This window comes from Hyperoodon ampullatus (genome assembly GCF_949752795.1).
Source record: "Hyperoodon ampullatus genome assembly, chromosome: 4".
NCBI lineage: Eukaryota > Metazoa > Chordata > Mammalia > Artiodactyla > Ziphiidae > Hyperoodon > Hyperoodon ampullatus.
The window spans coordinates 111,256,332-111,280,434 of record NC_136917.1 but is presented as its reverse complement, the minus strand read 5'-3'; the positions used below and the strand labels follow the sequence as shown (position 1 = coordinate 111,280,434).

At 39.6% G+C, this 24,103-nt stretch overlaps 1 protein-coding gene across 1 annotated transcript in view; it reads right to left on the bottom strand.

Annotated features, from left to right (window-relative positions):
- Nucleotides 1–24,103, bottom strand: part of ACOT12 (acyl-CoA thioesterase 12) — a gene marked incomplete at both ends in the record, with an annotated part of 64,146 nt that overhangs the window by 24,245 nt on the left and 15,798 nt on the right. The window contains 4 exons of the mRNA XM_079702777.1: nt 243–362; nt 1,917–2,073; nt 6,348–6,483; nt 11,214–11,315. Of these exons, the coding sequence (XP_079558903.1) occupies nt 243–362; nt 1,917–2,073; nt 6,348–6,483; nt 11,214–11,315 (515 nt within the window). The remainder of the gene's footprint in view (nt 1–242; nt 363–1,916; nt 2,074–6,347; nt 6,484–11,213; nt 11,316–24,103) is intronic.

Below are 24,103 nucleotides of genomic sequence, written 5' to 3'. Positions count from 1 at the left end.
TTATTATGAGACAAAAACCAACTTATCATAATAGTGTAAGGAGGCCTGAAGTGGAACAGAGAGTTAAAATGTGTGTCTCTGGATTTCGAAGATTAAGTGAAGTTTAAAAAAAATTAGAAGGAACTTGATTTTTTTAAAGTAGTCACTATACTTACCTCCAGATTGAAATAAAACAAAAAATATTGCTTATGTACAAGTTTGAATTCATTTATAGCAGCCTAAGAGCACCAGACATGCTTTACCAGGTCTGAAATGTATTGTTGACAATGGCATTGAAGACAAGACGATCTCCAACTGTAGATGGTCCCCGGAACTTAAACATGTCCACGGACTTCAGAAGGGGATGCGCTCGACACAGGCGGCTGATGAAACAAAGGGAAGGAGAGAGAGAAGAAAGTGATCATTCTCCAAAATATTTTCAGGAGCTGTTGCTTTGCTTAATGGATGCAATAGACCAGTGTTCAGGGTGCTTTCTAAATGAGTATCTCTTTTAGCTCAAGAGGGAAATGAACAACTGGATTGTGTGTGTTGAGAGTGGTCCTGTACGTTACCTGCAAATATTTTAGGAAATGCCACACGTCCCCAGGCCATGGGGTCTTTACCAAGATGCTGGTGCTTCTGCTCTTGTGGTGACAGTCCTGCTCTTGTTTTGTGCCCTATGGAAGTATCTCCAAAAAACAAACCACTGTCGTTTGTTCTAATTTGAGGGATTTTTTCCCCTCCTGACAGTTCATGACTACAATCACAGAAAGCTGTGACTCCCAGGTTGGAGTGGGGCACAGTGAAGAGAACTGTCAGCTGGTGCCATTCACATGCATTCCTTGGCTTCACTGTTACTTGAGTTCACCCGCATGTCAAAGACTAATTTTTTTTCCCCAAAGAAAAATTACCTGGATCGCTGCAGAAAGCCTGAGAGGCTACAAAGAATACATTTTATGATTTTTGTGGTGTGGGGAGTTTTGAAAATCTATAAAGAAAATTTAATCTCAGAAAGTTACTTCCATAATTTTCTACATTTTAGATTCCCACTGTAGTCATCCAATTACTCTAAAGAATTGTGCCAACAATAAGTGAACAGACTCCGCCATAGTTAATTATATTGTAAGCCTTTACAGTAGAACAGGTTCAAATGCTTTATTGTCATTAAGAGTGACAATGTCATTTTAAAAACAAGCTCTTATATTTGTGCACAATTTATAGGAAGGATAACCACAGGTTTCTAATTATAGTCATAACTGTAGACATATTAATAATTAAATTCCTTTAATTTAGGGAAAATAAAACCTTAACAATTTTCAGTGGTTACAGAAATTGTCAGAAGGGCAGATTCTGTTCAAATGCATTTTCAGAGAACACTGTTCTTTAAAGCTGCTCAATTACCTACATGGCTTCATTAAGAATAAAGGAAACCTTTTTGAAACTGAGGAGCATTTAAAAGTACTTTTCTAAGTTCTTTCCTCTTTCTCATCTTATTTTTCAGTTAATCCTTTGGCCATGATGATTCTAACCAGCACCTTCAGAGATCAGACCTAATTGTAAACCGCCTTTATAAAAGTTTGTATCTTGACCATTTTTAAGTGTAAAGGCTATCTTCTATTTCTATCCTGCATCTACTTTGTCATAAGTAATGTGACAAGGAGTTGCAGTGTCATAAGATCAACAGTCATAATTCAGAATCAAGTATAAGAACTGTCATTTCATTTTTATTTTTGAACCAAGAATATAAACATTCACCTTCAAAAAAGGACAGAATAATTCTAAGGTAAACAGGAAAATGACTTATCATTTTCTCATTTTGATAAAAGGCAACATTGTTCTCTACTTGTTTCCTTGACTGCCCAATAGCTGAGCCTCAGACCCTTCTATCCTCTCCCCACTGGTCTCAAGATCACAAGCCAAAGGTCCAAACCATGAACCTTGCAGAAATAGTAGCCACCGTCTCCATCCAAGCCATGATCTGGCCACCAAATGTATTTCCATGATGGTTTGCATGGGGTGGGAGGACAAGTTCAATGCTCTGCACAGAGGTGACCTTCGTGGAAACCGTTCCTTCTTCTTCATCACAAGTGGGATCTGAAAGGTGGATGTGAACAAAGATGGTGGAGTTAAATGCAGAACCTGAGGCTACAGCCTTTCCTTCAACTCATAGGATTTTTAGAAAAATTAAATTATTACCAAAGACTTAAAACTCCTGAAGAAATGAATAGGCTTTATTTACAGTGAATTGGATAAGACCACAGATCAGAAAGGGCATTTTAGAGATTGTATTCCAACCTGTTTTACAAGTCAACCAGAATTCTGATTAAAAGAATGTTTAAGTTTAAATTTGAGTTGCTTCAGGTAGAAGAGGGCCAGATCAGAGCAGGTCAGGGCAAAATGAAATTTGGGGATTGATGGATATATTATTATCTTGATTGTGGTGATGGTTTCATGGGGGTATACATGTCTCAAGACCTATCAAGTTGTACACTTTAAGTATGGGCCATTTATGGTATGTTAGTAAAGTTTTAAAAAGAAAGGGATTTGAGCTTTAAAGGGCCACAGACACTGAAAATCTGGAATAGTTTGCTGTATGATAAACTTCAGAATGGGAATATGGCCTCCCGTAGTTACTGTTTTGTAATGAATGCAGTCACAAACAGAAAAGACACAATACATTGTACTTCTTAGTGTCTTTCTGCTTCCTTTGAATCATATCTGCTTCATTTACTGACAAATTGGTTTTGACTCTCAACAATGGAGAAATCAATTACTTTGGCGGCAAAAGCAGTAAAATGTATTCAGTTATATTGCCTGCATCATCAAGGGAATCACCAGCTAGGCTTAAATCTCACGTACTATTGTTGAGGAGGTGGGAGAAAGAATTACAGAGTAGGGCACCATCCTGGTTATACCGTCAGAGGCACAGCTGAGCTTTCAGTGCGAGAGCACAGACATGCCGGCTGTTTTTGATAAGTGGGAATGGAGCCTTTCTTATCACAGTCACATATAAGTGAGCAGAGAAGAGTTGTTACAGAGATTTAACTCCATTTCCTCATCTAATTATTATATTTTTCATTAATTGATAGTATTTTTCTTTTATGTTTTTTCCCCTTCATTCCACTGATCATTTCAGTCCCCTGCTTAAAAACATGCAGTGACTTTCCCTTGGCCTATTAGAAGAACCTAAATCATTCCTATGGCCCCACGCCCTTCCTTTCCTGTCTGGCCTATGCCTACCTCTCCAGCACCAGCTAGTCTGATTTGCTCCTAGCACCCCTTCCCCTCTCAAGCTCTCTCTCCCTTTGTTCCAGCCACAATAGCCCTTTTTCAGTTCCTGTAACTAAATGTTGCCCTCAACATCAGGGCATTTGTTCATGGTGCTCCCTCTGTCAGCGGCAGTTCCACCGGCCACCCACACTTTCTTCCACTTACCTCCTATTCTCTCTTGGCCAATCTCAGTCACTACTTCCTTAGGAAAGCCTTCTCTGACCACAGCAACCCCACTATTATGAGCTCCCACTTGTACCTTTCTTTCATGGCTATAATTTTATGTTTATTTGTGTGATCTTTGATTATCTGACCCCCTATATCCTAAGCTCCTTTGAGCAAGGACTAATTTTTTAAAATTCTAATAAAATTCCAGAATGTGGGTGCTCAGTCAATATTTATTGAATGAATAAATGGATGAATAAACTTAACTTTGCTGATTTATTCCACATTCACAGTCCTTACTAACAACAGAATATTTTTAGGTAACAGAATGATTGTACTGATTTATACTTCTGTCGTTTTTTACAGTTCCTACTACTCCCCATTTTCACTTAAATAGTATTGTGGACTCTTGAATTTTTCCAGTTTCATGGGTGTGAAATAGTGTCTCATGGAGGTTATAATTTGCATTTCCCTGATTAATAATGAGGTCCAGCATCATTTCATATGTATATGAAACTTTCATGTTACCCTTTAATGAAATGTCAATGTTGTTTGCTTCAAATGTTACTTCTCTCCCTTTCTTTTTCTCCTCTCTTCCTGGAACTTTGATTAGATGCTTGTTAGACTTCTTACTCCATTCTCTACATCTCCTAATCTCTCTTATATATTGCCTACTTCTTTTTCTATCCATCTGTATTCTAGGTAACTTCTTCAGATTTACTTTTCCAGTTTACTGTCTTAGATGCTGTTTAATTCATTCATTGAGTTTTTTTTAAATTTTTATTTATTTTTTTTGTCTGCATTGGGTCTTCATTGCTGCACGCAGGCTTTCTCTAGTTGTGGCGAGCCGGGGCTACTCTTCGTTGTGGTTCATGGGCTTTTCATTGTGGTGGCTTCTCTTGTTGAGGAACGTGGGCTCTAGGCACGTGTGCTTCAGTAGTTGTGGCGTGTGGACTCAATAGTTGTGGCTCACAGGCTCTAGAACGCAGGCTTAGTAGTTGTGGCACACAGGCTTAGTTGCTCCATGGCATGTTGCAACTTCCCAGACCAGGGATCGAACCCACGTCCCCTGTACTGGCAGGCAGATTCTTAAGCACTGCGCCACCAGGGAAGTCCCATTCATTGAGTTTCAAATTTTAATTATTATATATTCTTTTTTATAGAAATTCCTTTTGCTTCTTTGTCAAGTAGGCTAGGTCATTTTCTTGTCCCTATATAACACTTTTGATATTCTTTTCTTAAAATATATTAATGTTCTTACTGCAAATTCCTTATATGGTAAATTCAATATCTATAGTCTCTGTGGACCTCATTCTATGGTCTGGTGCTTTTCTGGATTTAGGTGACTTATTTTTGTCTTTTATGATTTTTGACTAGGAGCTCACATTCCTTGGATCTTTATCTGTGACAGTTCTTAAGGGCTGGGCTTAAAGTCATTTCTTCACAGAGGATTTGCATTTGTGGCTGCAGATCACCCGTGGGTACGTAGCACAGTACCACTTCACACTAAGTATCACTTGGTCTGTTTTGGGCCAAATAAATTATGTGAATTCTGACACCAAATCTGCTTGAGAATGTATTTGTGATTGAATCCTCAAAGAGAAACAGGTTTTTTTCCATTCCACCTAGGGCTAAGTGGAAAGCATCCCTACCAGAGCTCTCTGAGGGGTGGGATTTTTCCAATTGACCCACTGAGGGTATCATTTTGGGGGTGTTGCAGCTCCAGGTATGGTTCCTTGATCCAACCTTCCACCTGGCTGTGTCTCCTGAGCCCTGGCAGGCCCATTAAAACACAGCTCTAGGTCTGGCACATACAGGTTCCTCCTGAGTAAATGCCAACTCTTGTATCTCCTTACACTGCTGAATTTGTGTTTCTAATCATTTGTGGACTTCAAGGCTTTCTCTTATTTTTTTGCCTGCTGAGATGTGTTTGCAAAGATGTTTGTAAATATTTCATCCAGAAATTTTAGATTTTTTCAGACTCCAAGTCCACCATAGTGCTGTAATCAGAATTGGATTGCTTCCTAAAGTGATCCTTAAAAAGCATATGAAGTCTTAAATCCCTTCCAACTTCTTTTTAAGTACTGATTTTGTTAGATAATTTTCTATAAACATCCAAAACTAGTATTGATTGAGATTTTTTAAGGTTAATTTCTCTTACACAAATGGTACTTTTTTGTTTCAAAATAAATTAATATAAATTATCTGTAAACTATATTGTTAAATGAAAAAAAGAAAGGTGCACACTTGTTTGAATATTGTGTTACCAGGATAAAACAAAAAATTAAGAGAGGACCTTATACTGTATTGTAAAGACTCAAATATAAGGCAACTCCTTTTCTGAGGGATAATTAAAGAAAAAGCTACTTGATTCTTATGAAGACATACATGGCCTACACTGGGACACATAGAGGAGGGTACTAGGGCAGGTCATATATGTATAAGCATCAGCTATGACATCTACGCAGAAATATATTGAGTATAGGGGACCTTGGTGCAGAAGTATGCCTATTTGGAGGTAATTGCCAATCAATGGGGAAATAGGTCTCTTCCAGGTTTAGAGACCAGTCTAGGCTCATAGCTCTGGCTGTGTACCCATGTTAAGTACAATAAACAAATGTCACCCTTTCTACAGGCTTCCAAATAGGGGCACACTCATCTGGAGGTCAATTTCATTTCTTGTACTTTGGATGTTCATTAAGTATTGTGTCATTCTGCTTGGACAATTTTACATTTATCCCACATTTTCTGGTCAGGAACTCTGACCTGAACTGAGGTTATTTTATCTCTGGTTTTCTTTCTCATTACTGGAAAGGATCAACACGGCAGCAGAATACACATTCTTCTCAAGTGCACATGGAACATTCTCCAGGATAGATCACATGCTAGGCCACAGTCATATAATTAAAGTTCCTGTAAGTAGATTTACTGACCATCAAACTTGCCACTTTCCTTCATCAAGTTTTTAAAAGTATCTTCATGTTGTAATCGAACTTTCCTTCTCTCAGAAGCCAGATTGTGTTCCACATGATCTTGTTCAGTTAGAAGTGTGACTGGTTTTAAATGAATCTAGAGAAAGAAAAACAGTTATCTTTCGTTGCCCTGTTAAACTATAAAAGCACATCATGAATTTTGCAAAAACAAATGATATGCTACATTGTTTTCTAACTCAAAGTAAATAGAGCATTTATGGGTGTTTATATACACATTTTATTTTGACTTAATTTTTTTTCTTAAAATATTTTTTAAACTAAAAAAAATCAATATAGACTTAATTATTTGTTCATATAATATGTGTCTTAAAAAGTTTTCCAAATATTAATTTTCCCTGATTTAAAAAAAATTTCAACAGAACTACAAATTTAAAAATTCTTCAGATTAATGAATGAGGAGAGGGACTTTGACTCCACTAAATTCTTATTAAGAAATGCTTTCTACCTTTTGCAAAATAAATCTATCAAAGGGAGAGAATAAAGATGTTCTAGAGAAAGCTATCATATACCAAGAGATATTCCCAATTTGGAAATTTCAACACATGGTGAAAACATTGTCTAATAAGCAAAAAGAAAAAATCAATAAGTCAGAATAAAGCTCTAACTGACCTCCAGAAACCTGGAACTGTGATGCAACAGAATGAAATAGAAACAAAGAAAACAGTAGCAAAGACCAATAAAACGAAAAGCTAGTTCTTTGAGAAGATAAACAAAATTGATAAACCTTTACACATACTCATCAAGAAAAAGAGAGAGAGGACTCAAATCAATAAAATTAGAAATGAAAAAGGAGAAGTTACAACAGACACTGCAGAAATACAAAGCATCCTAAGAGACTACTACCAGCAACTCTATGCCAATGAAATGGATAACCTGGAAGAAATGGACAAATTCTTAGAAACGTATAACCTTCCAAGACTGAACCAGGAAGAAATAGAAAATATGAGCAGACTGATCACAAGCAATGAAATTGAAACTGTGATTAAAAATCTTCCAACTGGGCTTCCCTGGTGGCGCAGTGGTTAAGAATCCGCCTGCCAATGCAGGGGACACGGGTTCGAGCCCTGGTACAGGAAGATCCCACATGCCGCAGAGCAACTAAGCCTGTGCACCACAACTACTGAAGCCCACATGCCTAGAGCTTGTGCTGTGCAACAAGAGAAGCCACTGCAATGAGAAGCCCGCACACCACAATGAAGAGTAGCCCCTGCTCACCGCAACTAGAGAAAGCCCGCAAGCAGCATCAAAGACCCAACACAGCCAAAAATAAATTAATTTATTAAAAAAAAATCTTCCAACAAACAGAAGTCCAGGACCAGATGGCTTCACAGGTGAATTCTATCAAACATTTAGAGAAGAGCTAACACCCATCCTTCTCAAACTCTTCCAAAAAATTGCAGAGGAAGGAACACTCCCAAACTCATTCAATGAGGCCACCATCACCCTGATACCAAAACCAGACAAAGATACTACCAAAAAAGAAAATTACAGACCAATATCACTTATGAATGTAGATGCAGAAATCCTCAACAAAATGCTAGCAAACAGAATCCAACAACATATTAAACAGATCATACACCATGATTAAGTGGGGTTTATCCTAGGAATGTAAGGATTCTCCAATATACACAAACCATTCAATGTGATACACCATATTAACAAATTGAAGGATAAAAACCATATGATAATCTCAATAGATGCAGAAAAAGCTTTTGACAAAATTCAACACCCATTTTATTATAAACTCTCCACAAAGTGGGCATAGAGGGAACCTACCTCAACATAATAAAGCCCATATACGACAAACCCACAAAACATCACTCTTAATGGTGAAAAACTGAAAGCATTTCATCTAAAACCAGGAACAAGACAAGTATGTACACTCTCACCACTATTATTCAACACAGTTTTGGAAGTCGTAGACATGGCAATCAGAGAGGAAAAACAAAGGAAAGGAATACATATTGGAAAAGAAGAAGTAAAACTGTTACTGTTTGCAGATGACATGATTCTATACATAGATAATCCTAAAAATGCCACCAGAAAACAGCTAGAGCTAATCAATGAATTTGGTAAAGTTTCAGGATACAAAATTAATGCACAGAAATCTCTTGCATTCCTATACACTAACAATGAAAGTTCAGAAAGAGAAATTAAGGAAACAATCCTATTCACCATTGCAACAAAAAGAATAAAATACTTAGGAATAAACCTACCTAAGGAGGTAAAAGACCTGTACTCAGAAAACTGGAAGACACTGATGAAAGAAATCAAAGGTTTCACAAACAGATGGAGAGATATACCATGTTCTTGGATTGGAAGAAACAATATTGTGAAAATGACTATACTACCCAAAGCAATCCAGAGATTCAATGCAATCCGTATCAAATTACCAATGGAATTTTTTACAGAACTAGAACAAAAAATCTTAAAATTTGTATGGAGACACAAAATATCCCGAATAGCCAAAGCAATCTTGAAGGAAAAACACAGAGCTGGATGAATCAGACTCCCTGACTTCAGACTATACTACAAAGCTACAGTAATCAAGACAATATAGTACTGGAACAAAAACGGAAATATAGTTCAGTGGAACAGGATAGAAATCCCAGAGATAAACTCACGCACCTGTTGTCAACTAATCTATGACAAAGGTAGCAAGGATATACAGTGGTGAAAAAACAGTCTCTTCAATAAGTGGTGATTGGAAAACTGAACTGCTACATGTAAAAGAATGAAATTAGAACACTCCCTAACACCATACACAAAATTAAGCTCAAAATGGATTAGAGACCTAAATGTAAGACGGGACACTATAAAATTCTTAGAGGAAAACGTAGGAAGAACACTCTTTGCCATAAATTACAGCAACATCTTTTTTGACTCAGCTCCTAGAGTAATGGAAATAAAAACAAAAATAAACAAATGGGACCTAATGAAACTTAAACGCTTTTGCACAGCAAAGGAAACTACAAACAAGACAAAAAGACAACGCTCAGAATGGGAGAAAATATTTGCAAACGTATCAACAGACAAAGGATAAATCTCCAAAATATATAAATAGCTCATGCAGCTCAATATTAAAAAAACAGCCCAGTCCAAAAATGTGCAGAACACCTAAATAGACTTTTCTCCAAAGAAGACATACAGATGGCCAGGAAGCACATGTAAAGCTGCTCAACATTACTAATTCTTAGAGGAATTGCAAATCAAAACTACAATGAGTTATCACCTCACACCAGTTAGAATGGGCATCATCAGAAAATCTACAAACAACAAAGGCTGGAGAGGGTGTGAAGGAAAGGGAACACTCTTGCACTATTGGTGGGAATGTAAACTGATACAGCCACTATGGAGAACAGTATGGAACTTAAAAAACTAAAAATCGAATTACCATATGATCCAGCAATCCCACTACTGGGCATATACTCAGAGAAAACCATAATTCAAAAAGACACATACACCCCAATGTTCATTACAGCACTATTTACAATAGCCAGGTCATAGAAGCAACCTAAATGCCCATCAACAGACGAATGGATAAAGAAGGTGTGGTACATATATACAATGGAATATTACTCAGCCATAAAAAGGAATGAAATTGGGTCATTTGTAGAGACGTGGATGGACCTAGAGACTGTCATACGGAGTGAAGTAAGTCAGAATGAGAAAAACAAATATCGTATATTAACACATATATGTGGAATCTAGAAGAATTGTACAGATGAAACAGTTTGCAAGGCAGAAATAGAGACACAGACATAGAGAACAAACTTACGGACACCAAGGGGGGAAAGAGTGGGTGGGGGGGTGGCAGTGGGATGAATTGGGAGATTGGGATTGACATATATACACTAATATGTATAAAATAGACAACTAATAAGAACTTGCTGTATAAACTAACTAAACAAATAAAATGTTTAAAAAATAATGCTTAGACTAAATGCGGATCCTCCCCTAGGCACTCTGACCCTAAAAAGAAAAGCCAAGAAATTATGAGTAAGTCCGCAGCAGACAAGGGACATGCTGCTCTGGGCCAAAGCCAGGCAAGCCCACTGGGCACCCACATCAGGCCAACATATTTCTTTTAAGGGTGTTTTTACCCTATATGTCATGCAGCTTATGTTTAAACTTCAATAACTCAGCAACTTTGACATTATTCCTTTAGGTATGAAAAAGTAATTGGACCATAAGACACAACTGCTAGCTAAAATGCTCTTGCTTTAAAAAAATATTTTATCTCAATTTTGAGTTATATAAGCACAAAAGAAAAGAACTAAACCAGCAAGCAATATTGTGGGGAAACAGACATGACCTTCAGATCATTTAAAACACAATATTGGGCTTCCCTGGTGGCGCAGTGGTTGAGAGTCCGCCTGCCGATGCAGGGGACATGGGTTCGTGCCCCAGTCCGGGAAGATCCCACATGCTGCGGAGCGGCTGAGCCCGTGAGCCATGGCCGCTGAGCCTGCGCGTCCAGAGCTTGTACTCCACAGTGGGAGAGGCCACAACAGTGAGAGGCCCACGTACCGAAAAAAAAAAAAACAATAAAACAACAACACAATGGTTTTTTTTCTCTTTCTCAAACTGGCAACATCTCTCATTTTCTCTAAGGCAGTTAATACTATGATATTACCACATAAATATTGGTGAAAATTATGATAAATATTGGTGAGTAACAAATCTTGGGAAAGTATATCTCACGGTAAAAAGAAATGTCCCTTATTCCATAATAATTCTGATGCTTATACTTCTGTTGATACGTCCCTGAATTACATGCTAGATACTCTTCACAAAGAAATTTACCTTTTCTTTTCCAACTGGTTTGGCTACAAACGTAGAGAAAGCCACACTAACAAGTTTCTCACTGCCAGTGAACATGTCCTGTACTGTGACCTTGATGCTGATCTAAAAAGGAAAGAAAAATAAATTCAAAACTTTTCAACCATCTAGACAACATATGAGACTGCAGCATTCAAAATTCATTTTTGCACTTCACCATTGTTTTGTTTTTTGAATAATACCAGCATTTCAATTTACTTTTAACCAATACTCTCCTCTCAATGATTTTCTATAAAATTGGAAAAATATTTTTTTTCTGATTATAGAAAAATATATATTTACCATGGAAAATTTGGTAAGTATAAAAATAGATAAATGATAAAGATGGAATCTGACAATCAAGAGTAAATATTATCAGTAATTCCATCACTCAGATTAATAGTTACTAACCTTTATATAAAATTTCTTCCAGTTTTATATATATACATATGTATGAAATGTATCTATATGTATATAGTTGTGTCTGTGTATACACACAAACACAAAAGATTATCATACTGTATTTACAATTTTATATTATAACGAGATTTTTTGGCATTTATATGATAAGCATTTTCTAATCCCACTATTACTAAATGTGCTTTTGAAAACAAGATATTAATGAATTCCTTATAGCTCATCAGAGAGATGCACCATAACTTTTAAAAAAATCTTTAGTCTGAGTTTTATAACCAAGTTGACATGGACAGAATGTTATTTGCAGCTTTGTTTCCTCTTTCAGGAGTTTTATTTTTCAGGAATAGCAAGAAGTAGTTGAGACATTTTATGGTGACACCACAGTGGACTGGATTTCCCCATGTGAAGAACTCTGAAGCTCTGGTCCTCATGATCACACACTACAGAAGTGTAGGTGAACTCGGGAACATAGCTCAGAGAAATAATACTACCTTCTTGAAATAGTGGGCAACCTCGGGCATCTTAGTTCAGCACTGTGTTATCAATGATAATATCTATTTCTACATCTTCGCCAAGCACATCACGCACAAAAATAATCATCAATCGGTGATTCACTTAACTTATGAAACCAAATTAGTATTTTCATGGTAAACATAAGTTAACTAGATGGTGATTAACCAAATTTAAACTATCCATTTTCAACCCCCAATAACTCTCAACCCCACATAGCTTTCTACTTTCAGAAAAATAGGCAAATAAAAAATAGAATAGACAACTAATAGTAAAAACAAAGCAACAATTCTGGAGAGTTAAAACAAGTTCCAAACATTGTCTTCTATTGGAACAGTTAATTTAGTTATGCACGATGGCCAAATGTCTCAAAAACATATGCCAGGGAGAATTTCACTTTGTGTCATTACAGAGTGGGTCAGATTGGAATTACATCCTATGAAAACAACTGGAAAATAGGACCAAGTATAGGAGGCAACTATTTTCACACATAGGACAACAGACAACACAGACCTGTGATCTCCAAGGAAAGGGAGATAAATGAAGGGAGCAGTTGCATTTCCTGGGTTCTCAGCCTGCATGTAATTCCCAGACTATGACCAAGGAGGGGAAATGGAAACTTGCTGAATTGAAGAACCAGAAATCAAGGAGATCAAGGCAGCTGAGATTGTCCCAGAAAGGAGGGAGCTACAAAAGGAAAGAATTCCAGGTATGTGCATATTGTTCCTGTTGAGTGTTTGGGTTGATACCAGTCTGAGCATGTGTAGGGTGAAATCTGACAAAGCCAGAAAAGAACAGCTTCTGAGGAAGAAACAGTTATTGTAAGGTAAACAGTTCCAAGAGCTCATACAGTGCTAGGAATCTGGTGTTGCCTCCAGCCAGACCTCAGTGAATACACAACACATTCATAGAGGCCATAGAAGACCACAACTTAGTAGAGGGACTAAATTAGCCCTAGATGGGGCTAGCATTCATTTTTCTTAAGATCAGAAATCTGTGCTTTCAAACTCACCGGGTTCTATTCTTAGATTTTAGTCAAACGTCCTCTGGAAATTCTAGCTGCTATCAGGGAATAGGAAGAAAGGAGAAAAGAAAGGGAACTTTCATCTGTGTATGGGCTGAATATAAAGGAGACTGCTGTCTCTCAGGAGAAAGGCCAGACCCAGAGGCTACTGTGAGGCAAAGCTCAAGAGCCCCATAGCTGAGAAAACAGGATCCAGAGTCACCATCATAAACTGTCTCTGACAGAGCTCATTTTATCCACAAGTTTTTATTACCTTTCTGATTTCTTCAAGTTTTTTTCTATTCTGTTTATAAACATACCGGGGGAAAGTGACTAAATCAGGGTAAAGCCATCACCATAGGTGTGGTTTTTGCCAAAATAGTTCTTTTATGGGTTGATTTGTGTCCCTCACCAAATCTGGTACCTCAGAATGTGACCTTATTTGAAAATAGGGTGTGATTAGTTGAGATGAGATCCCTCTGGAGTAGGATGGACCCCTAATCCAATGTGACTGATGTCCTTATAAAAAGGGAAAATCTGGGGGGGGCGCCTTCAAGATGGCAGAGGAGTAAGATGAGGAGATCACCTTCCTCCCCACAAATACATCAAAATTACATGTGGAACAACTCCTACAGAACACCTACTGAACGCTGGCAGAAGACCTCAGACTTCAAAAAGTCAAGAAACTCCCCAGGTACCTGGGTAGGGCAAAAGAAAAAAGGAAAAACAGACAAAAGAATAGGGACGTGGGGCTTCCCTGGTGGCGCAGTGGTTGAGAGTCCGCCTGCCGATGCAGGGGACACGGGTTCGTGCCCCGGTCCGGGAAGATCCCACGTGCCGTGGAGCGGCTGGGCCCGTGAGCCATGGCCGCTGAGCCTGCGCGTCCGGAGCCTGTGCTCCGCAACGGGAGAGGCCACAGCAGTGAGAGGCCCGCGTACCGCAAAGAAAAAAAAAAAAAAAAAGAATAGGGACGCGACCTGCACTTTGGGGAGGGAACTGTGAAGGAGGAAAATTTTCCACACACTAGAAAGCACCTTCACTGGCAGGGACGGGGGTGGGGGGTGGGGGGGAAGCTTTGGAGCCACAGAGGAGAGCTCAGCAACAGGGGTGCAGAGGGCAAAGTGGAGAGATTCCCACACAAAGGATCAGTGCCGACCAGCACTCACCAGGCCAAAAGGCTTGTCTGCTCACCCGCCGGGGCAGGCAGGGGCTGGGAGCTGAGGCTTGGGCTTTGGAGGTCACATTCCAGGGAGAGGACTGGGGCTGGCTGCATGAACACAGCCTGGAGGGGACTAGTGCGCCACAGCTAACTAGGAGGGAGTCAAAGAAAAAGTCTGGACCTGCCTAAGAGGCAAGAGACCATTGATTCGGGGTGTGTGAGGAGAGGGAATTCAGAGCACTGCCTAAATGAGCTCCCGAGTTGGGTGTGAGCCGTGGCTATCAGCGCGGACACCAGAGACGGGCATGAAATGCTAAGGCTGCTGCTTCAGCCACCAAGAAGCCTGTGTGCAAGCACAGGTCACTCTCCACACCTCCCCTCCCAGGAGCCTGTGCAGCCCACCACTGCCAGGGTCCCATTATCCAGGGACAACTTCCCCAGGAGAGAACACGGCGCACCTCAGGCTGTTGCAACATCACACTGGCCTCTGCTGTCGCACGTTTGCCCCACCTTCCATACCCCCCTACCCCCAGCATGAGTGAGCCAGAGCCCCCTAGTCAGCCGCTCCTTTAACCCTGTCTTTAACCCTGTCCTGTCTGGGTGGGGAACAGACGCCCTCAGGAAACTTACACGCAGAGGCGGGGCCAAATCTGAAGCTGAACCCCAGGAGCTGTGCGAACAAAGAAGAGAAAGGGAAATTTCTCCCAGCAGCCTCAGGAGCAGCAGATTAAACCTCCACAATCAACTTGATGTACGCTGCATCTGCGGAATACCTGAATAGACAACGAATCATCCCAAAATTGAGGTGATGGACTTTGGGAGCAGCTGTAGACTTGGAGTTTGCTTTCTCCAAATAATTTGTTTCTGGTTTTATGTTTATCTTAGTTTAGTATTTAGAGCTATTATCATTGGTAGATTTCTTTACTGATTTGGTTGCTCTCTTCCTTTTTAAATTTATATATATATATATATATATATATATATATATATATATATATATATATATATATATATATATATATAATTTTCCTTTTTCTCTTTTTGTGAGTGTGTATGTGTATGCTTCTTTGTGTGATTTGTCTGTATAGCTTTGCTTTTGCCATTTGTCCTAGGGTTCTGACTGTCTGTTTTGTTTTTAACTATAGTTTTTAGCGCTTGTTATCCTTGGTGCATTTCTTTTTTGGTTTGGTTACTCTCTTCTTTCTTCCTCTCTTTTTTTTTTTTTTTTTTTATTAGTTTCTGCTTTATAACAAAGTGAATCAGTCATACATATACATCTGTTCCCACATCCCCTCCCTCATGCATCTCCCTCCCTCCCACCCTCCCCATCCCACCCCTCCAGGCGGTCACAAAGCACCGAGCTGATCTCCCTGTGCTCTGCGGCTGCTTCCCACTATCTATCTACCTTACGTTTGGTAGTGTATATATGTCCATGCCTCTCTTTCCCTTTGTCCCAGCTTACCCTTCCCCTTCCCCATATCCTCAAGTCCATTCTCAAGTAGGTCTGTGTCTTTATTCCCGTTTTACCCCTAGGTTCTTCATGACATTTTTTTTTTTTTTTAATTCCATATATATGTGTTAGCATACGGTATTTGTCTTTCTCTTTCTGACTTACTTCACTCTGTATGACAGACTCTAGGTCTATCCACCTCATTACAAATAGCTCAGTTTCGTTTCTTTTTATGGCTGAATAATATTCCATTGTATATATGTGCCACATCTTCTTTATCCATTCATCCGATGATGGACACTTAGGTTGTTTCCAGCTCCGGGCTATTGTGAATAGAGCTGCAATGAACATTTTGGTACATGTGTCTTTTTGAATTATGGTTTTCTCAGGGTATATGCCTAGTAGTGGGATTGCTGGGTCATATGGTAGTTCTATTTTTAGTTTTTTAAGGAACCTCCATACTGTTCTCCATAGTGGCTGTACCAATTCACATTCCCACCAGCAGTGCAAGAGTGTTCCCTTTTCTCCACACCCTCTCCAGCATTTATTGTTTCTAGATTTCTTGATGATGGCCATTCTGACTGGTGTGAGATGATATCTCATTGTAGTTTTGATTTGCATTTCTCTAATGATTAATGATGTTGAGCATTCTTTCATGTGTTTGTTGGCAGTCTGTATATCTTCTTTGGAGAAATGCCTATTTAAGTCTTCTGCCCATTTTTGGATTGGGTTGTTTGTTTTTTTGCTATTGAGCTGCATGAGCTGTTTATAAATTTTGGAGATTAATCCTTTGTCAGTTGCTTCATTTGCAAATATTTTCTCCCATTCTGAGGGTTGTCTTTTGGTCTTGTTTATGGTTTCCTTTGCTGTGCAAAAGCTTTGAAGTTTCATTAGGTCCCATTTGTTTATCTTTGTTTTTATTTCCATTTCTCTAGGAGGTGGCTCCAAAAGGATCTTGCTGTGATTTATGTCATAGAGTGTTCTACCTATGTTTTCCTCTAAGAGTTTGATAGTTTCTGGCCTTACATTTAGGTCTTTAATCCATTTTGAGCTTATTTTTGTGTATGGTGTTAGGGAATGATCTAATCTCATACTTTTACATGTCCCTGTCCAGTTTTCCCAGCACCACTTACTGAAGAGGCTGTCCTTTCTCCACTGTACATTCCTGCCTCCTTTATCAAAGATAAGTTGGCCATATGTGCGTGGGTTTATCTCTGGGCTTTCTATCCTGATCCACTGATCTATCTTTCTGTTTTTATGCCAGTACCACACTGTCTTAATTACTGTAGCTTTGTAGTATAGTCTGAAGTCAGGCAGCCTGATTCCTCCAGCTCCGTTTTTCGTTCTCAAGATTGCTTTGGCTATTCGGGGTCTTTTGTTTTTCCAAACAAATTTTGAAATTTTTTGTTCTACTTCTGTGAAAAATGCCAGTGGTAGTTTGATAGGGATTGCATTGAATCTGTAGATTGCTTTGGGTAGTAGAGTCATTTTCACAATATTGATTCTTCCAATCCAGGAGCATGGTATATCTCTCCATTTATTTATATCATCTTTAATTTCTTTCATCAGTGTCTTATAATTTTCTGCATACAGGTCTTTTGTCTCCTTAGGTAGGTTTATTCCTAGATATTTTATTCTTTTTGTTGCAGTGGTAAATGGGAGTGTTTTCTTGATTTCATTTTCAGATTTTTCATCATTAGTGTACAGGAATGCCAGAGATTTCTGTGCATTAATTTTGTATCCTGCTACTTTACCAAATTCATTGATTAGCTCTAGTAGTTTTTCGGTAGCATCTTTAGGATTCTCTATGTATAGTATCATGTCATCTGCAAACAGTGACAGCTTTACTTCTTCTTTTCCAATTTGGATTCCTTTTATTTCCTTTTCTTCTCTGATTGCTGTGGCTAAAACTTCCAAAACTAGGTTGAATAAGAGTGGTGAGAGTGGGCAGCCTTGTCTTGTTCCTGATCTTAGTGGAAATGGTTTCAGTTTTTCACCATTGAGGACAATGTTGGCTGTGGGTTTGTCATATATGGCCTTTATTATGTTGAGGAAAGTTCCCTCTATGCCTACTTTCTGCAGGGTTTTTATCATAAATGGGTGTTGAATTTTGTCGAAAGCTTTCTCTGCATCTATTGAGATGATCATATGGTTTTTCTCCTTCAACTTGTTAATATGGTGTATCACATTGATTGATTTGCGTATATTGAAGAATCCTTGCATTCCTGGAATAAACCCCACTTGATCATGGTGTATGATCCTTTTAATGTGCTGTTGGATTCTGTTTGCTAGTATTTTGTTGAGGATTTTTGCATCTATGTTCATCAGTGATATTGGCCTGTAGTTTTCTTTCTTTGTGACATCCTTGCCTGGTTTTGGTATCAAGGTGATGGTGGCCTCGTAGAATGAGTTTGGGAGTGTTCCTTCCTCTGATATTGTTTGGAAGAGTTTGAGAAGGATGGGTGTTAGCTCTTCTCTAAATGTTTGATAGAATTCGCCTGTGAAGCCATCTGGTCCTGGGCTTTTGTTTGATGGAAGATTTTTAATCACAGTTTCAATTTCAGTGCTTGTGATTGGTCTATTCATATTTTCTATTTCTTCCTGAGTCAGTCTTGGTAGGTTGTGCATTTCTAAGAATTTGTCCATTTCTTCCAGGTTGTCCATTTTATTGGCATAGAGTTGCTTATAGTAATCTCTCATGATCTTTTGTATTTCTGCAGTGTCAGTTGTTACTTCTCCTTTTTCATTTCTAATTCTACTGATTTGAGTCTTCTCCCTTCTTTTCTTGATGAGTCTGGCTAATGGTTTGTCAATTTTGTTTATCTTCTCAAAGAACCAGCTTTTAGTTTTATTGATCTTTGCTATCGTTTCCTTCATTTGTTTTTCATTTATTTCTGATCTGATCTTTATGATTTCTTTCCTTCTGCTAACTTTGGGGGTTTTTTGTTCTTCTTTCTCTAATTGCTTTAGGTGCAGGGTCAGGTTGTTTACTCGAAATGTTTCCTGTTTCTTAAGGTGGGATTGTATTGCTATAAACTTCCCCCTTAGAACTGCTTTTGCTGCGTCCCATAGGTTTTGGGTCGTCGTGTCTCCATTGTCATTTGTTTCTAAGTATTTCTTAATTTCCTCTTTGATTTCTTCAGTGATCACTTCATTATTGAGTAGTGTATTGTTTAGCCTCCATGTGTTTGTATTTTTTACAGATCTTTTCCTGTAATTGATGTCTAGTCTCATAGCATTGTGGTCGGAAAAGATACTTGATACAATTTCAATTTTCTTAAATTTACCAAGGCTTGATTTGTGACCCAAGATATGATCTATCCTGGAGAATGTTCCATGAGCACTTGAGAAAAATGTGTATTCTGTTGTTTTTGGGTGGAATGTCCTATAAATATCAATTAAGTCCATCTTGTTTAATGTATCATTTAAAGCTTGTGTTTCCTTATTTATTTTCATTTTGGATGATCTGTCCATTGGTGAAAGTGGGGTGTTAAAGTCCCCTACTATGATTGTGTTACTGTCGATTTCCCCTTTTATGGCTGTTAGTATTTGCCTTATGTATTGAGGTGCTCCTATGTTGGGTGCATAAATATTTACAATTGTTATATCTTCTTCTTGGATCGATCCCTTTATCGTTATGTAGTGTCCTTCTTTGTCTCTTCTAATAGTCTTTATTTTAAAGTCTATTTTGTCTGATATAAGAATTGCTACTCCAGCTTTCTTTTGATTTCCATTTGCATGGAATATCTTTTTCCATCCCCTTACTTTCAATCTGTATGTGTCTCTAGGTCTGAAGTGGGTCTCTTGTAGACAGCATATATATGGGTCTTGTTTTTGTATCCATTCAGCCACTCTGTGTCTTTTGGTGGGAGCATTTAGTCCATTTACATTTAAGGTAATTATTGATATGTATGTTCCTATTCCCATTTCCTTAATGGCTTTGGGTTCGTTATTGTAGGTATAGTCCTTCTGTTGTGTTTCTTGCCTAGAGAAGTTCCTTTAGCATTTGTTGTAAAGCTGTTTTGGTGGTGCTGAACTCTCTCAGCTTTTGCTTGTCTGTAAAGGTTTTAATTTCTCCATCAAATCTGAATGAGATCCTTGCTGGGTAGAGTAATCTTGGTTGCAGGTTTCTCTCCTTCATCACTTTAATTATGTCCTGCCACTCCCTTCTGGCTTGTAGAGTTTCTGCTGAGAGATCAGCTGTTAACCTGATGGGGATTCCCTTGTGTGTTATTTGTTGTTTTTCCCTTGCTGCTTTTAATATGATTTCTTTGTGTTTAATTTTTGACAGTTTGATTAATATGTGTCTTGGTGTATTTCTCCTTGGATTTATTCTGTATGGGACTCTCTGTGCCTCCTGGACTTGATTAACTATTTCCTTTCCCATATTAGGGAAGTTTTCAACTATAATCTCTTCAAATATTTTCTCAGTCCCTTTCTTTTTCTCTTCTTCCTCTGGAACCCCTATAATTCGAATGTTGGTGCGTTTAATGTTGTCCCAGAGGTCTCTGAGACTGTCCTCTGTTCTTTTCATTCTTTTTTCTTTATTTTTCTCTGCATCAGTTATTTCCACTATTTTATCTTCCACCTCACTTATCCGTTCTTCTGCCTCAGTTATTCTGCTATTGATCCCATCTAGAGTATTTTTCATTTCATTTATTGTGTTTTTAATCGATGCTTGATTCATCTTTAGTTCTTCTAGGTCCTTGTTAACTGTTTCTTGCATATTGTCTATTCTATTTCCAAGATTTTGGATCTGGGAGATAGAATCTTGGATCAGCTTTACTATCAGTATTCTGAATTCTTTTTCAGGTAGACTGCCTATTACCTCTTCATTTGTTAGGTCTGGTAGGTTTTTATCTTGCTCCTTCACCTGCTGTGTGTTTTTCTGCTTTCTCATTTTGCTTATGTTACTGTGTTTGGGGTCTCCTTTTTGCAGGCTGCAGATTCGTAGTTCCCGTTGTTTTTGGTGTGTGTCCCCCGTGGCTAAGGTTGTTTCAGTAGGTTGTGTAGGCTTCCTGGTGGGGGGGACTAATGCCTGTGTTCTGGTGGTTGAAGCTCGATCTTGTCTTTCTGGTGGACAGGTCCACGTCTGGTGGTGTGTTTTGGGGTGCCTGTGGCCTTATTATGTTTTTAGGTATCCTCTCTGCTAATGGGTGGGGTTGTGTTCCTGCCTTGCTAGTTGCTTGGCATAGGGTGACCAGCACTGTAGCTTGCTGGTCGTTGACTGAAGCTGGGTGCTGGTGTTGAGATGGAGATCCCTGGGAGATTTTCGCTGCTTGATATTATGTGGAGCTGGGAGGTCTCTTGTGGACCCGTGTCCTGAAGTTGGCTCTCCCACTTCAGAGGCACAGCACTAACTCCTGGCTGCAGCACCAAGAGCCTTTCATCCACCCGGCTCAGAATAACAGTGAGAAAAAGTAGAAAGAAATAATTAGTAGAAGAAAGAAAGAGAGATTGAAAGAAAGGAAGAAGGGAAGTAAGGAAGGAAGGAAGAAAGAAAGAAAGGAGGGAGGGAGGAAGGATGGAAAGAAAGGAAAGAAAGGAGGGAGGGAGGGAGGAATGAAAGCAAAAGGAAGAGTGAATGGAAGAAGAGAGGGAGGGAGGGAGGAAGGAAAGAAAGAAAGAAAGACAGGAGGGAGGGAGGGAGGAAGGAAAGAAAAAGAAAGTGGAAAGAAGAAGGGTGGGAGGGAGGGAGGGATGGAGGAAAGAAAAAGAAAGAAGGAAAGGAGGAGCGGAGGGAGGAGGGAGGAAGGGAAGGGAGGAAAAAAAGAAAGAGCAGGTAAAATAAAATGGAATAAAGTATGCAATATAGTAGCGTTATTAAAATTAAAAAGTAATTATTGAAAAAAAACACGGACCGAAAGAACCCTGGGACATATGGTGGAAGCAAAGCTATACAGAGAGAATCTTACACAGAAGATTACACATACACATTCACAAAAAGAGAGCAGGGGGAAAAATCAAAAATCTTGCTCTCCAAGTCCACCTCCTCGATTTGGGATAATTCGTTGTAAAAAGAGGAAAAGGGCGAAAAGTCTGAAATCTTGCTAAGTCCACCTCCTTAATTTGAGATAATTCGTTGTAAAAAGAGGAAAAAAAAGGGGGGGAAAGTCTTTAATCTTGTCCTCAAGGTCCACTTCCTCAATTTGGGTTGATTCGCTGTCCATTCATGCACTCCACAGACGCAGGGCACATCAAATGGACCGTGGAGCTTTAATCCGCTGCCTCGGAGGCTGCACAGAGAGATTTCCCTGTCTCTGCTCTCACAGCTCCCGGGTCTCAGCCTTGGACCTGGCCCCGCCTCTGCGCGTAGGTCGCCGGAGGGCGTCCGTTCTTCGCTCAGACAGGACGGGTTTAAAGGAGCCGCTGATTCGGGGGCTCTGGCTCACTCAGGCAGAGGGGAGGGAGGGGAATGCCCTCTCCTCGCGCACCAGGCAACAAAAGGGAAAAAAGTCTCTTGCCTCTCCGGTAGCTCCAGACCCTTTCCCCGGACTCCCTCCGGGCTAGCACTAACCCCTTCAGGGTCTCTTCCTGCCGCCAGCCCCAGACCTCTCCCTGCGCTCCGACTGAAAGCCGATACCCGAGCCTCAGCTCCCAGCCCCGCCCGCCCTGGCGGCCGAGCAGACAAGTCTCTCGGGCTGGTGTGTGCCTGAGGGCACCGATCCTCTGTGCCAAAATCTCTCTGCTTTGCCCTCCACACCCCTGTTGCTGTGCTCTCCTCCGCTACTCCGAAGCTTTCCCCCTCCGCCACCTGCAGTCTCCGCCCTCGAAGGGGCTTGTAGTGTGTAGAAACCTTCCCTCCTTCACGGCTCCCTCCCACTGGTGCAGGTCCCGTCCATATCCTATTGTCTCTGTTTATTCTTTTTTTCTTTTGACCTACCCAGGTATGTGGGGAGTTTCTTGCCTTTTGGGGGGTCTGAGGTCTTCTGTCAGCTTTCAGTAGGTGTTCTGTTGGAGTTGTTCCACGTGTAGATGAATTTCTGATGTATCTGTGGGGAGGAAGGTGATCTCCGCGTCTTACTCTTCCGCCATCTTCCTCCGGCTCCCCCTTCCTCTCTTTTTTAAATTACTTTTTTATTTTTAATAACTTATTTTATTTTATTCTTTTCTCTCCCTCCTTCCCTCACTCCATCTCTTCCTTCCTTCCTCCCTTCCTTTCTTTCTCCCTTTTTTTCTGAGACATGTGGCTGACAGGGTCTTGGTGCTCCAGCTGGGTATCAGGCCTGAGCCTCTGAGGTGGGAGAGCCGAGTTCAGGACATTGGTGCACCAGACACCTCCAAGCCCCACATAATATCAAATGACAAAAACTCTCCCAGAGATCTCCATATCAAAGCTAAGACCCAGCTCCACTCAATGACCAGCAAGCTACGGTGGTGGACACCCTATGCCAAACAACTAGAACGACAGGAACACAAACTCACCCATTAGCAGAAAGGCTGCCTAAAATCATAGTAGGTTCACAGACACCCCCAAACACATCACCAGACGTGGTCCTGCCCACCAGAAAGACAATGTCCAGTCTCATCCACCAAAATGCAGGCACCAATCCCTTCTACCAGGAAGCCTACACAACCCACTGAACCATCCTTACCCACTGGGAGCAGACACCAAAAACAACGGGAACTACGAACCTGCAGCCTGCGAAACGGAGACCCCAAACACTGTAAGTTAAGCAAAATGAGAAGACAGAGAAATACACAGCAGATGAAGCAGCAAGGTAAAAACCCACCAGACCAAACAAATGGAGAGGAAATAGGCAGTCTACCTAAAAAAGAATTAGAGTAATTATAGTAAAGATGATCCAAAATCTTGGAAATAGAATGGAGAAAATACAAGAAACGTTTAACAAGGATCTAGAAGAACTAAAGAGCAAAGAAACGAACAGCACAATAAATGCAATTAAAAATTCTCTAGAAGGAATCAATAGCAGAATAACAGAAGAACGGATAAGTGATGTGGAAGATAAAATAGTGGAAATAACTACTACAGGGCAGAATAAAGCAAAAAAAAAAAAAGAAAAGAATTGAGTACAATCTCAGAGACCCCTGGGACAACGTTAAACATACCAACATTTGAATGATAGGGTTCTCAGAAGAAGAAGAGGAAAAAAAAGGGACTGAGAAAATATTTGAAGAAATTATAGTTGAAAATTTCCCTACTATGGGTAAGGAAATAATCAGGTCCAGGAAATGCAGAGAGTCCCATACAGGATAAATCCAAGGAGAAACACACCAAGACACATATTAATCAAACTATCAAAAATTAAATACAAAGAAAAAATATTAAAAGCAACAAGGGAAAAGCAACAATTAACATACAAGGGAATCCCCAT